The sequence below is a fragment of the Rhinolophus sinicus genome, chromosome 1, assembly GCF_057876585.1.
Source record: "Rhinolophus sinicus isolate RSI-liver-muscle chromosome 1, RSI-T2T, whole genome shotgun sequence".
NCBI lineage: Eukaryota > Metazoa > Chordata > Mammalia > Chiroptera > Rhinolophidae > Rhinolophus > Rhinolophus sinicus.
The window spans coordinates 136,161,036-136,176,486 of record NC_142501.1 but is presented as its reverse complement, the minus strand read 5'-3'; the positions used below and the strand labels follow the sequence as shown (position 1 = coordinate 136,176,486).

At 35.5% G+C, this 15,451-nt stretch overlaps 1 protein-coding gene across 1 annotated transcript; it reads right to left on the bottom strand.

Annotated features, from left to right (window-relative positions):
* Positions 1 to 2,142: 2,142 nt before the first annotated feature.
* COMMD8 (COMM domain containing 8) lies at positions 2,143 to 14,597 on the bottom strand. Its single transcript, XM_019741069.3, has 5 exons — positions 14,440 to 14,597; positions 11,011 to 11,166; positions 6,734 to 6,886; positions 4,105 to 4,260; positions 2,143 to 3,056 (listed from the first exon to the last, which is right to left on the bottom strand). The coding sequence occupies exons 1-5, from the start codon at positions 14,503 to 14,505 to the stop codon at positions 3,036 to 3,038; spliced, it is 552 nt and encodes a 183-aa protein (XP_019596628.3). The 5' UTR covers positions 14,506 to 14,597; the 3' UTR covers positions 2,143 to 3,035.
* Between the last annotated feature and the right edge of the window lie 854 nt (positions 14,598 to 15,451).

Below are 15,451 nucleotides of genomic sequence, written 5' to 3'. Positions count from 1 at the left end.
AAGAGATGTTATCTATGCTCAAGCGGTAGTTCGCTGTAATCAGAAGTATCTGGATGCAACAGTTTAGTGGTTACCAGAGGGTAAGTGGGGGGGGGGGGGTAGTAGATGAGCGTAAATGGGATCAAATAAATGGTGATGGAAGGAGAACTGACTCTGGGTGGTGAACATACAATGTGATTTATAGATGATATATTACAGAATTGTACACCTGAAATCTATGTAACTTTACTAAACATTGTCACCCCAATAAACTTTCATTTTAAAGTGTCTGGACACTAATGGTAATCGCTTTGAGCACGTCTTGTAATTGCAGAAGTCAAATGTGACATGTATTCATCTTTTGTTATCTGTATGTATTATTACAATAGTTTTTTACTTTCTTACCATGTTTCCCCAAAAATCAGACCTCACCGGACAATCAGCTCTAATGTGTCTTTTGGAGCAAACATTAGTATAAGACCCGGTCTTATGTTACATTAAAATAAGACCTGGTATTATATTATATTAATTGTATTGTATTATATTATATTAAAGACCCAGTCTTATATTAAAATAAGACCGAATCTTACATTAATTTTTGCTCCAAAAGACGCATTAGAGCTGCTTGTCCAGCTAGGTCTGATTTTTGGGGAAACACAGTAAAATATGTCTACATCTTTTTGGCACCGTGTGTGTGTGTGTGTGTGTATGGTATATAGGGTATATATGGTAAAGAGCATATCCAGGATATAAAAAGAATGCCCAAAACTCAATAAGAAAACAATCCAATTAAAACATGGGCAATAGATTTGAACAGACACTTCACAAAAGAGATACAGATGGCAAATAAGCACATGAAAAGATGTTCAACATCATTAGTCATTATTAAAACCACAGTGAGATACCACTACACACCTACTAGAATAACTGAAATTAAAAAGTCAGACCATACCAAATGTGGTTAAGGAGGTGGAAGCAGAATTCGCAGACTGTGGTATGAAATGCAACTGGTATAATCACTTTGGAAAACAGTATGACAGTTTCTTCAAAAGATAAACATAAGTGATCCAGCCATTTCACTCCTAAGTATTTATTCGTAAGAAATACATGTCCCAACAAAGACATATACAAGAATGTTCATAGCATTCTGTGTATTGTACCAGCCAAAAATTTTAAACAATCAAAATATCCAATAACAGGTGAATAAATTAATCATGGCAGAATTCTACAACAGAGTACTTTTCAACTGGAAGGAATGAACTATTGCTATATGCAGCATGAACTCAAAATAATGCTGCAAAGAGACAGATCACACACACACATGAAGTGTATATTGTACGATTCCATTTACATTAGACTCTCAAAAATGTGAACGGATCTGTATCTTTAGTGGCAGGAAGCAGACGAGAGACACTGTGATGGGGAAAGGGTGCCAAGAGCAGGGATTACAAAGGAACAGGACACTTGCAAGAGAGATTGATATGTTCACCATCTTGGTTGAGGGGATGCTTCCTGGACGTACATGTCAAAAATTACCAAATTGCACACTTTAAATATGTGCAGTTTATAGTATATCAGATTTCAATAACGTGTTTAAATATGCTAATGTAGTGATACCACGGTGAGAGGAGGAGTAAGCAGAGCAAGAGTGTTCCTTCTCAGAGGAAGTACTGTATGGAGGGTGGAAATACAGAAGGACTCTAGATCAGTATTATTTAAAGTGCTGGTCTACAAACTGTCACAGGCCCATCATGATATAAGGAACTTGCGAAGGAGGTAAATCAACTACCTCCCTAAGCATACTGTTTAGCTCAGCTGATATTTTTTTTTCATAACTAAAATTTCTCAGTGAAGAAAGCAGTACATTGATGACCATCCTGGCACAAGCTCCTTGTCTAATCAGCGACCTGTAACTAACAGTTCACAGGTTAGCATTAGTCTACAGACACATTTTGAGTAGCTCCATCTAGATCACACCAGATATTTACTAACCTCTCTAAGCCTATCCTCATATGTATGAGGAGAACAGTAATAATTGCTCTGGACACCTCAAATAATAGGCTGAGCTATGAAATAACGAGCTATGAAGCTTCTAAACAGCATGTGCCAATTAATTATATATTATTGCCTAATATAGAAAGTCATTTGAAATAAAGAAATACATAAAAATAAAACGGTATTTTTATTGGGTCAGAATGCTTGATTTTAAAGTTAACTGAAATTTAAAATGATCTGTTTGCCAATAAAGTTGTTAGCATCCAAAACTGTTAAATTCAATATTTAGAGTTTATAACAAAAATGAACACATATGTATAGACTTTGCTGATACTTGAATAGTTAAACACTACACCATGACATACATTCTGTTTATCACAGCATACTATCCCAATCAGACATAGAAATACAAAAGTAACCAAGTTATTGCATGTTGTCCTGTTTTTGTATAAGATTTTAGTTTCTAGAATACATAAACTCAGAATTGTTCACACCCATTTATTTTTTATTGTTCATGTCTGAAGAGCTTCTTTCTCTAAGAAATTTTACATTTTATAATCTTTCCTTTGAAATATGAGAAAGATATGGAGTCTCCTGAGTTGTATATGCAGCACATACATTCTTTAAAAGTTATTTTTTAATATCACAAATTAGTCATATATATCCATAATACACATCCTTGCTATTCACATACTTCTTTAAGCAAGATTCAAGTATTTGTGCTTTGTAGGTCTACATTACTTTAAAGCCTATTTTTAGTTTTCAATAAAACTCTATATAAAGATTTCTCAGATATTTAATAAGTGAAGCAGAACAGTCATTATGAAAATATAAACTGCTATTATAGCATTTTATCTTTCATTTTTTTATGCATTTCCTGTCAACCAAGTAATTTCCTGTTCTTTAGGGAAGTTGATAATTTTTATCTTTGCAATCTCAACATTGCTGCTTTCTCAGCTTGCGGTAATAGTATATCACAGACTTTCTGAACACACTGTATCCACTCTGTCATATCAGTTGTAGCAGTGGAAGCTGATAATTTTGGTATTCATCATTTCCAGTTATTTCAACTGCAGGACAACCTTAAAAATCAAAGGGGGGAATGAGAGAATCAGTTTATACCAGAATGATGCCAATATCTGCTAAAAGAGATGCTTTGAAATCTCTGAGGCAGTGTTCCGAGAGCTGGTAACAAGTAACCCTCCCTGCATAGTAACTGACAGCCCATGCCTGTCCGGATGTACGTTCAGAATCATTTCACATTTATACCAGGCACCCCTTGAGAAATTGAGTCCCAGTACCAGCTAGGTGACTGGGCATGTGGACGAGTCATCTAGACACCAAAATGGTGGAGTAACTGCAGAATATGGAGGGAAGACGTGGTACAGCAGGGTTTTAAAAAGAGCCAGGAAGATTGATTACAGATAAGAGAGTTTGGTAAGAATACTGACTTTAATTATTGAGACTTGATCACTAGGGAAAATGCTGAGCAATAATGGAAGGAACACACATAACATTATTTTTATTTTTTCCTCACAGTAGTTTCTACTGTTAAAATATTATTTTTCTCATTAATTAAACACTAGGAATGGTTACTGTTATTTAGCCATTTCTTTCTAAATGTCAAGCTTTTAGTCATTCATTAGCTCTATCTTGTCTCGACCTGGTATTGTCAAATAACTACAAGCCATATTTTCTACTTAAAGCAATTTTCTATTATTTGTCCAGTTAAAGCAGACACCCTTTTTTTCAAGATCATACTATTTTTAATCATAAAACTCTTCAGAATAATCGAATTTCATAGCTCCAAGGTAAAAATTTAATTTTTATCATTAAAGAGGACTGGAGCAAAACAAATCTAGCTATTAGAACAGCATGATTATTCTTTCAAAAATAACTACTTGATAAATTACGCTCAAAACTAGGTAATTAAAATTACAAGTTATAATTAATTTAATATCTAAAACTAGAGATGTATAACATATCAACAAAGTATTTTCTGTGCTTCACATAAAATGTCAGGAACAAAAGAAATATCAAAAGCAAACTTTGAGTTTTTCTTATACTGCTTTAATGCTATCAATGAAAACTTAAACGTTTTAAACCATACAACAAAATTAAAACAAATACCTTATTAGCTGCTTCCAAGGAATTTATTAGATTCTGTAGCTCTTCTTTACTCATTTCAACAGAATATGGTTTGACTTCACCATTTTCTTTTACATCTAGATGAAGGTTTAAAAGTGGCATTTGTAATGTAGCAATCTTGTCACTAGAAAGTGCAAGCTGTTTAAAATGAGGATAACGTAATTAATAAGTACTAAAAATATATTAAATATGCATCAAAACTTATGAACAATACATTAAAAAAAAATAAGTGTACTCCTGTTTGCTGTCAAGTACAGGGAAAAGTGGAATAAAAAAGTTAAACCCATGCCAAACCAACATGTATCTGAAGAACAAACAGAGAAAAAGTGAATAAAAGAGAGGACGTAGGCTTGGAAAGGAAGACTGAACCAGTCAGCATTTTTGTGATAAGAGCAGAAATCTAGAGATGAGCTATGGCTGGGAAGTACATACGCATCTAGTGGGTCCAATGCATCAAGAAACATAGAGAATTCTTAAAGAACTGTAAAGATACCAAGAAGATGAAAGTCCTTGTACAAACATAAGACTAAAAACATTGGTAAACTCTCAGAAATTAGGACGCTTAAATCGTGTTCAGCTAACTCTCTACTAAACTATTGATAATTGTTATCAAAATACCATCTGCAATTAGAGCCACTCAACAAAAACATTCAACACATTTACCTCATTTTCTACTTTCTATCTAAAGAGAGCATCCCACGTGAAATGAAAGAACAAATATTTATGACACTAAGACTTTTGGAAACAAGCACCACAACTTCATTGGCAGTTGGCAAAGTGAAACTCACTTTTCCTGGAAGCCGAGACAGAACATCCCAACAATAATTGAATCTTTGGAGCATTACCAGTTGCAAAACTATACTTGGGCAATGGCAAGAAACTCCTTCCCTAACACGAACCTCAAAGGATGCCCCTTGTGATACATACACTATAGAATCTAATCCTCATAGATCGCTTCCATTCTCAACTCCAAAAAATGGAACTCATCATGTCTGAGATTTCACATTTCACCTTAAGGTTGTCTACTTTATGGATAATTCTCTTCAGTATTTCCAGTGTTTTCTCTGAGTATGCTTGAGTACTGTCAAAGATGAGGAACGTGCTAACTCAAGAAGAGGTTAACATAATTTTCAGATACTTATAGTTGTTATTAAAAAAAAAGTCTTCCCTACGTTGAATTCAAACCCATGTTACTGCAAATCATATAGTTTAGCCTGGTTCTACCCCTTGAAGCCACAGAGCATATATCCACTCCTTCGTCCATATGACCTTTAGTCCTTTAAAGATAATTCTCACATTTCTACCAGGTTTTCTATTTTCCGAGTTACATGGTCTCAAATGTTTCAAAGCAACTTCATGCACCATGATTTTAAATTCCTGGCCATTCTTTTCTGGTTGGGCTCCAATTTGTTTAAGTTATCTCTTAAGTTAGGCAGCCAGAACTAAAAAGACTACTAAACTAATCACATTAACTAAAAAAATTTAATGGCTGAAAACAAAATATATTAGAACTACTACCCCTTGCTTGAAACATAGCATTTCTACCAATAAAACATAAGACTGGATCATACTGCTGACTCAAGCTACACTTTGGTAAATCAAAATAACTAAATATTTCCCATATATACTACTGTTAGCATATTTCTCACATCTTTTATTTTCATGGTGGCTTTATTCATTTATTTATTTATATTAGTTTCAGGTGTACAAAACAACATAGTAATTAGACATTTATATACTATGGTGGTTTTATTCAAATGACAAATCTTCTACTTAGGTTATCTCAAAGTATTTTGCTTTATTTGGTCCACCACTATAGCCTGCTTTAAAGTAATTTTAAACTTTAACTGTATTATATTACATATTAAATATATCCCTAGTTTTGTGTTGGCCTCAGATGTGATAAGCATAATCACAAAATGTTGAGAAAACTGGGCCAAGAGGAGAATCACAGAGACTTTCTTCGTGCCTAACAAAAATTCATCTGGGTTTGGTTACTTATCCAGTTATGAACCTATCTAACTGTATTATTTTTCCACATTTTTTCTCTACTTTATCTATCTTTACAAAGACAATATGAGGCACCTTACTTGGGGCCATGCTGAAATCAAGAAGCATATGTATTTGTTTTCTCACCTACATGCAGGCGCCCTATAGGGGATAGAAAGCTGATCTGAAATTGCTCTTTATGAACCCTACTGATGATGACTCTCTTTCAAAATGTTTTTAAATGCTTTTTTAATAACACATTATAAATTTCCCCTGGAGGTGGAATCACAATTACCAATCTTGGGAAGACTATAAAGTCGAAAATTCTAGTCAAAACTGTATGTTAAATATAAACATATTGGTCCACTACTTATGACAGGTAATGATTTCCAGTTCTCATTAATTAAATTTGTTATCATTGTAAAGTTATTATACATGGTTTGAATATTTGTAGTGTACTGATGCCCAGTTAACGCAAAAAATGTAATTTTAATTATCTTTGATACTATTTTTGAGACATTGTATTCTCAAAATTACAGAAATTTTAGAAGTATATTATAAAAAAAAATTTCTATTCAAAAACTGAAATAAAAAACATAATCATAAATAAGTAGATTCTCACCTTTAACTGCCAATCAAAATCCTGCAGCTGTGCAGAGGAAATATCAACTATTTCTTCTAACAGAGCCTTCTTGATTTCCTCTTTTCTACTTTTCAAGCATTTCATGATAGCTTCTTGATGAAATGAATTCAACTGATTCAATTGCTGAGATATCTATGAAAATAAAAATAAATGGTTATAAATAGGTAAAAGGGCCTTTCTGTTAAAATGTAAACATATAATTCCATCTCCTTTCACATACCCTTTAAAATAGTAATGAAAACAAAAAACAAAAACCAAGAAATACTTCTGTAACTATGAAAAAAACAAGATGAGAATGCATAACCAGCCAACAAGAGGTTTTAACAAATTTTTGCAAAACAGAAAGTAAAGGAAAAGGGCTGACTGATGAAGAGCATGAAATTGAATACATCTGGAGGTCACTAAAACAAAAGCTGGTATGACTATATTAATAAGTAAGACAATATATATAGCCTTTAAGGCAAGAAGCAGCGAAGGATGGCAAAAGGGTCGTTCAAGAGAAATATATAACAATCATAAATCTGTGTGTAACTAATAACATAGCTTCATAATATATAAAGCAGCAAAACTTGGTAGAACTAAAGAGAAATAGGTAATTCTACTTTAATAATTAAATTATGAAATTAATCTAATACACCTCCCAGTAACTGACAGCAACAAAAAAGTAAAAATATAGAATTGAAAAACATTTTCTTTCTACTTAATCTAATCTACACATAGAACACAACACCCAATAACTGTAGAATACATATTATTTTCAATTGTATATGGAACATTCACCAAAATGAACCATAAGCTGAGCCATGTAGCAAATCACAACAGATTTCAAAGAATTGGAATCATGCTAATTATATTTTTGGGCCAACGTATAATTAAAATCATAACTTATAACAAAAACATTTCCCAAATATTTGAAAATTAGGCAACCTGGTAACATAGTACTAAGAAACAAAATACATGCATAAACTCTTCCAGAGAAAAGGAAGAGAAAATTTTACTTCCTAATTCACTCCATAAGACCAGAATAAAACTTCATACCTTGATAAAGAAATTATAGGAAAGAAAAAATCATGGGTCAGTATCACTCAAACACACATGAAAAAAGTCCTAAACAAAATATTGACAATTCAAACCAAAAGACACATTAAGAAAAAATACATCATGACTAAGTGGGGTTTTTGGCAATGCAAGGTTAGTTTAACATTCAAAAATTAATGCAATGTACCACATTAACAAAATAAAGGTGAAAAATAATAAATTCAGGGAAAATATTTGATAAAATTCAATACCCATTAATAAAAATTCTGAGCAAAGTAGAAATTGAAGGAAACTTGTTTAATCTCATAATGGATATCTATAAAATCATACAGTTAACATACTAATGTTGAAATAGTCAACATATTTCTCCCTAAGGTCAGGAACAAAGCACTATTTTTTTGTTTTTCACCACTGTCCTAAAGGCATTAGCCAGTGCAATAATGGAAGAAAAAGCAATGAAAGGTATTAAAATTTAAATAGAAAATGATTGTATACAAAAAGAATTTTTTAATTTATAAGCCATGAGATATATACATCTAGAAAAAATGTTGGACACAGAATAAGTAACAAAAATCAACTTTGTTTCTACATACTAGCAATAAACAATTGGAGGACAAAATTAAAGAACATCAGAAACATCAGTTACTTAGAAACAAATCTAACAAATATTTGTAAGACCTCTACTGAATACAAAATAGTAGAAAGAAACTGAAGCTAATCTAAATAAATGGAAGGTTATACCATGTCCATAGATCAGAAGGCTCAATATTGTTAGGATGTCAATTCTCCCTCAAATGATCCAGAGATTCAGTGCAATCCTCATGCTATGGACTTAAGTGTGTCCCCTCAAAATTCATTATGTTAAAACCTTAACCTCCAAGGTGACATTTGGAAACGGGGCCTTTCGGGTATAATTAGGTTTAGATAAGGTCATAAGGTTAGGGTCCTCTTGATGGGATCAGTATCCTTATAAGAGATACCAGAATTTGTTCTGTCTCTTACCCCCTGCCACGTGAGGACACAGAGAGAAGGCAACCATCTGCAGCGAGGAAAGAAAGCTCCTACCAGGGAACCGAATCAGCCCGCACCTTGATCATGGACTCCTTAGCCTCCAGAGCTATGAAAAATTGATTCCTGTTGTTTAAGCCACCCAGTCTATGGTATTTTGTTATGACAGCTCAAGCTGACTAATATTCCTATCAAAATTCCAGCAAGTTTTTTTTAATTGAAATTGACAAGCTCATTGCAAAATGTACATGAAAATACGGAGGATCAAGAATAACCAAGACAATCTTGAAGAAGTACATGATTCCACTACTATCAGATATCGAAACTTAATATAATGTAGCTTTAATTTTACAGTTGTTAAGGCAGTATTGTACTGGCAAATATAGACAAATAGAACTAATAGAATGGAATAGAGAGTCCAGATACAGACCCATACATGTATGGTCACTTGATTTACAACAAAGGCTGCACAGCTATTCTTTGGGGAAAAGATGGTCATTTCAATAAATGGTGCTAGGACAAGTGAATATTAATGTGGAAAAATTTGTACTTCACCCCTACTTCATATACAAATATTAATTCAAAATGCATCAGTGACATAAATGTGAAAGCTAAAACGATGAAGCCTCTACAAAAAAATATACAAAAACATCATCATGGCTTTGGCACATATGTTTTCTAAACAGAGCATTAATAGCACTAACCATCAAAATAAACATTAAGAAACTGGACTTGATTAAAATTTAGAATTTTTGTTCACCAAAAGACACCATTAAGAGAGTGAAAAGGCAAGCAACATAGTACTGTATTTTGCCGTGTATTACATGCTCCTGTGTATAATGTGCACTCACATTTTTGGCCCAAACTTTCAGGGGAAAAAATCTTTCATTTTGATTTTTTAATTCAATTTTTGTTTGGTTTATATTTAAGCACTTGTTTTTGTATTATAAAGGAATTTTAGCATTTATTTTTTAACATATTAATACTATGGTACAAGAAATGTTATGTAACAAATAATTACAAAACACAAGAACAGATACAAGGTACAAGAGGTTTTATATACCAGTAACAAATTTACTGATATTTACACATGGTAGAAGGCCAAGAACTTTTTGTCGTTGCAAGTTCCTCATAAGTTCAGTAGATATTGTTAATGATTTCTAGAGTTACACTTTTAACTCATAAGCATAAATAAAATAATTAAAAACATTTATTTAGATACAAAATTAGTACTACCCATTATAACGCAGATCCTCATTTTCCCTCACAAATTTGGGTAAAAAAGTGTGCATTGTGCACGGCAAAATATGGTAATAGAAGATATTTAAAATACATATATGTAACAGAGAACTCATACCCAGAATATCATCCACATCAAAATGACAAATATATTTAACTCCTACACAACATGAATGCCCAGGTGATTTCTGACACAGTTCCAAAAGTAATTAAATGGAAGGACACCCCATGACCCTGCAATTTAACTTTGTCTATTCTAGAAAAGCTGACCCTTGTGTGTACAAAGAGACACAAACAAAATGTTTGCAGCAGCACTATTTGTAATAATGAAAGAGAAATGACCTAACTGTTCATCAGTAGGAGGATAGTAAATAAGTCCCACTAATTCCTATCATTAAATACCATAAGGGGTTAAAATACATAAACCAGATCTACATTTATCAACATTGATACATTTTACAAGTTATACATTTAAGCGGCTCAAATAATTGCACACATTGCTTAAAGATGCAAATATTCATACAACACAGAATATAAAACATGCACACCAATTTCACAAGTGGTGAGCTCCATGGCGTGGGTGGCATACTCAGGTGGTATGTTGTAAGTGTATCTGCAATGCTTTGTTTCTAAAACACACAAAACTGAGACGTATAAAGTAAAATGTTAACAACTGTTTAATTGTGCTACTGGGAATGTAGGTAATCAGCTATTAATATTTAACTTTCAGTTTTCGTCTACATGACTTTCATGTTTCAAAATTTAAAAAACCACAACCAAAAACAAAACTAGAAAAATCTAGAACTTTCACAGATTTTCTACTTACAATGACGTTTTTCTTGTTATATAATATATACTTACTAATGATAGTCCCTGTATTATATAGTGCCCTAAAGACCAATTTAATAAAAACAACCTGAACACAATTATTTATCATTTATATAAGGTATAGAAAATCAGAGTAAAGTTACCTCTTCATCAGATAAATTTTTACCAACTACAGTTTTGAAAAACCTTGTAATATCTTCTAGAACATGTATCCATTCTGTTGAATCCCAAATACTCTGATAATCCTGGTAGAGAGGATAAGTTCGGCCACAAATGCCATCAATTATTTTGTGAAGAAGCTAGAGAGAAAAAAGGAAATAAATGTAATGATGAGTAAAATTATAAAACAGATTTATCTTCCTCGTAGCAAACAAATGTTGGGAGAAGTGCATGTTATCTGCAAGAATTGCTGAGGTTGAAATGAAACTCTTTTTATTATTATTTTATTAATTAAAATTTAGAACTTCACACACACAAAAAAGACTTTCTATAATTTTCTCCACATTCAGAAGCTAAAATAATTTTATAGATATACTATATGTTTATAGAACATTCTCCAATGTTCCTGAAAGGAAGACGGTGAATATAAAAGTTTCATCTGTGATTCCTTAGACATCTTATTTATGCAAAGAACCAAAAAAAATAAAAATAAAAACATGACTCTTACATCAGTCTTTTGCTATAGATATACAGACTTCATTTTCCTTACTTCTATTTTTCATAACTTTCATACTTCTTTTGGTCCACTCCAAGACAGCTCTCAGTACCTTTCTTTTCCCTTTTTACATTCCTTTTTTCTCTACCCTACCTTAATATCAGCAATGGAAATCCTAACACATATATAACTGAACACAGTAATTAAGATTTTGGAACGAAACTGGCTAGTCCGAATCCTAGTTCCACTACATAGCTAGTTTTATCAAGGTATTTAAATGTTCTGTGCCTCTGTTTCCTCATGTATAAAATGAGGATAATATCATCTACCCCCATAATGTTGTTGTTAAATTTAAGTCAGCACACATGCAAATCAGTTGGCACCTTGCTGGCTTGTACAAAGCACTTAAACACTGCTAACCATCATCATTCTTCTTATTACCATTTATTGTCACTGTTACTACTACTACGTTCCATGCCTTAAATATATATTAACTGAGTACCTACTATGACAGAACTAATCAATAACCATGATTAACAGAACGAATGATTAACATGGTTTTCTTTTTTCAGGGGGTACTTATGTCTTGTAAGAATCAACCCAAATTAAGTTGGAAATGCATTTTAGCAGCAAGTCTTCCAACTCTTTTCCCCTGGATTATATTCACTCCATTTTAAGCAGTAACTCCTTCTTTTTAACAACACTACATCAGAATAGAAATGAGCAACTGGTGACCCCACTTCAAAATGATGGTTGATGTACTATATGAATTTCCTCATTTGTAAAGTCAGAAAAAAAGAGTTAAAATGGCTTTTCTTGATCCTGGTAGGAATTAAGTAAATTCATTGCCTTTTATCTTCCCTAAACTTCCCCCATTGCAAATGGAACAGAGGAAAAAAGAAGGCCAAAATTTGGGACTTAGAAAAGCTATCTACTACATACCCCTCTATCATATTATGTAGAATGAATACCTACCCCCACCCTTTACCCATTGTAAATGGAACAGAATTAGGACTGCCACAGAGCTGCCTATCATTGACACTGAAAGCCAGCCTCCCTAAGCTTAGGGCCCAGATGACAGCCTCAATGATAAAGCTAGTTTAATGTGTATTAATTGATTTGTTCCCTCAACAAACACTGATTTAAGAACCCACCTTGATCTTAATCAAGAATTGGGGATATAAAACAAGTATTTACCCTGAAGGAGTTCTGAGTAAGAGAGCACCAGAAGCCAGAGGACCAGTTAAGATAAGAGGTTCTATTCAGGGACAACTTTATAAGGCCTGAATTGTCGAGTGACAGAGATGGGAGTAAACATATTAATTACAATACAAGTGTTAGTGAGCAGTCTGAAATCAGAGGGCAAACAGAACCACAGTTTCCAGAGCTAATGTTGAAACTCCATTATGTATATATTGCTTTTCTTTGGGTCTAATATTGGGGCACTATGTTTTCTTGCTTGAAAGTTCAGGGGAGAAAAAAAGAAAAAAAAAAGCACTTCTCTGATTTTCCTTATAGCAGCCATTGGGTTTCTTCCTTTCACAGTTTACAGTCAAGATACCCTTATATATACTTACTCTCCCCACATTTCTCTCATCTTTCAAACTCACTAAAACTTTGCTGCGGCCAAAAACAATACTTTAAACTGCCAATGCCTTTGGAAGTAAGGCTAAACCCAGAAGCATGGCATATAAAGACCAGAGCCCCCTGACTCCTGCTCACCTATCTAATCCGTCTCCCTGAACTGCTTCCCACTCTGAATTTCAGCCTCTAAGAACTAGAGGAGGTCCTCAAAACCCCTGGGGGGTTGGGGGGGGCGGGTTGAGAGGTCTGCCTTTCTTCTTTTGGCCTTGGTAGCTGCTGTTCCTCTGCCTGAAACATTCTCTGTCCTCTAGCCTGTCTGGTCCTCACTTATCCTTCAGGACTCAACCTAGAAATCTAGATGCTCCCGCTCCCGAAAACCCCCCCTTCTCACTTCAAATCTGGGTTGCTACGCTTTCCACAAGCTCATTACCGGATAACTCAGTTTGCTTTCCTTACTAGATAGCAAGCGCCACCAGGGCACAGGCTGTGTCTCATTGACCATTTTAATACCTTATCCCACCAGGGCACTGAGCACACGGTAGACTTCAAAGAAAAGCTGGATGAACAAACTGACTGAGGTTTTATTTTACCAGATTCTCACAAGCCAGGTTCTTCTTAGATTGCAGGTGCCAACGTATATGTCACTTCTAGAGGGAAGGGCCACTTTGGACCACCCTATCCAAAGTAAATCGCAGAGCTATTAGCAGCACTTACCATTTAATTTCTGTCACCCTATAGGAGGCCGGGTATGCTTCTCTAGGTTACCACTGTACGCCCAGCACCTACCTAGCAGTGTGTCTGGTGCACAGGGAGCCTTCGGGAGGTATGAGTTGAATGAATGAATGAATGAGTGAATGAGTGAATGAGTGAATGAGTGAATGAGTGAATGAGTGAATGAGTGAATGAGTGAATGAATGAATGAGTGAAACCTCCGTGAGAAACTGCAAACCACCGACTCCACATGGTAAGCTTCCAAAGACTACGTGGCAGCTCCGCTCTCCAGCCCAGGGTCAGCGGGTCCCAGGCAAAGCCTGGGAGGAGACGGGACACCCCCACCAGGGCGCGGGCGCGGCCCCAAGAGTCTGCGCGCAAAGCCTGTCGAGGGGCAACTCCAAGTCGGGGTGTGGAGGTGGTGCCCCAAGTCTCGGCCTCCTCAGCTCTCTAGGGGAAGCAGGGGGCCGGCCACCCGAAATCACGCCCCTGCCCCCTCCCTCCCCTGGGCGGCCGGAGCCAGCCCTGCGAAGGCGGATCCGTTGGATGGGGCCGGACCCGCACGCCAGGCGGTCCTGGCGCCCTGACCCCGCGCCGCCGCCGCCTCCTGCGCCCTCCTCACCTGCAGGCCTAACTCGGCTGGAAGCTTCTGCAGCCGCCACAAGGGCGTCCCCTCTTCCGGCTCCATCCCTGGGCGAAGCTGGAGCCTGGGTCACATGACAAGGTCCGGTGGCTCCTCTAGAGCGAGGGTCCCCCACGTGACTCTCCGGTGGGGCGGGGACCCGGCGTGGAGCCGCAGGAGCTCTTGTGCGCGTGCGCAGCCGTCGCTTTCCCTGGTAAATAAGGAAGTTCTTTTTCTACCAGTTGCAACATCACTTAAACACCGTTGTGGTATTACTTTGAAGGCAAATTTGCAGATCTGTCAAACCAGTTTGCAACTTTGTTCAGAATTCTACGGAACTTTTTCTGCACTCTTTAGAAAGCCATCTAATATGGGCAACTGTAGTTTGGAGTGCACCCGGGGTCTTTATCCCGGAGGTTTGACTTCTCTCTAAAGGATCCTGATTTGGAAGGTGAATTAAGGGTTTACCGTGCGCAAGACTCTCATTCAAGAAGGTACTATTTTTCATCCCCATTCCAAGTAGCAGATAAGGTCAGAGAAGTCACTAGGGTTGTCAGATTTAGCAAGTGAAAATACGGGATACCCAGTTAAACATGAAATTTCAGATAAAAGACAAATAATGTTTTGCATGAGGCATACTTATACCAAAAAACTATTCGTTGTTTATCTGAAATTCAGATTAAGTGGGTGCCCTGTATTTTATCTGTCAATCCTAAAAGTCACCCGATCTAAATTAGAGGTACAGCCTGAAGTTAAAAATCAGTCAGACTCCAGAGCCACACTCAACGTTGGACTAAACCTAAAACCCAAACAGCCTTTCTGTGATTTCTCTCTTTATTAAAACTATTCCTTTAATCAGATGCTGGCGAATTCAGCGGTGATCAGCGGTGATAAGACAGTCTGCCATCCAGAAATGCACATTAAATAGGAGACAGAAACATTACAATCTAATATAAATTTAATTTTTAAAAAGTGGTTTGAGGTGATGAAGCATACCACAAAGGAGAAAGTA

What these genes read in the sequence shown, in the direction of transcription:
- COMMD8 (XM_019741069.3), bottom strand. Translation starts at nt 14,505, where the DNA reads ATGGAGCCGGAAGAGGGGACGCCCTTGTGGCGGCTGCAGAAGCTTCCA. An exon ending in AAAATTTATCTGATGAAGAG is followed by an intron (nt 6,887 to 11,010) that starts GTAACTTTACTC and finishes TTATTTTCATAG; the next exon opens with ATATCTCAGCAATTGAATCA. An exon ending in CCTTGGAAGCAGCTAATAAG is followed by an intron (nt 3,057 to 4,104) that starts GTATTTGTTTTA and finishes TTGATTTTTAAG; the next exon opens with GTTGTCCTGCAGTTGAAATA.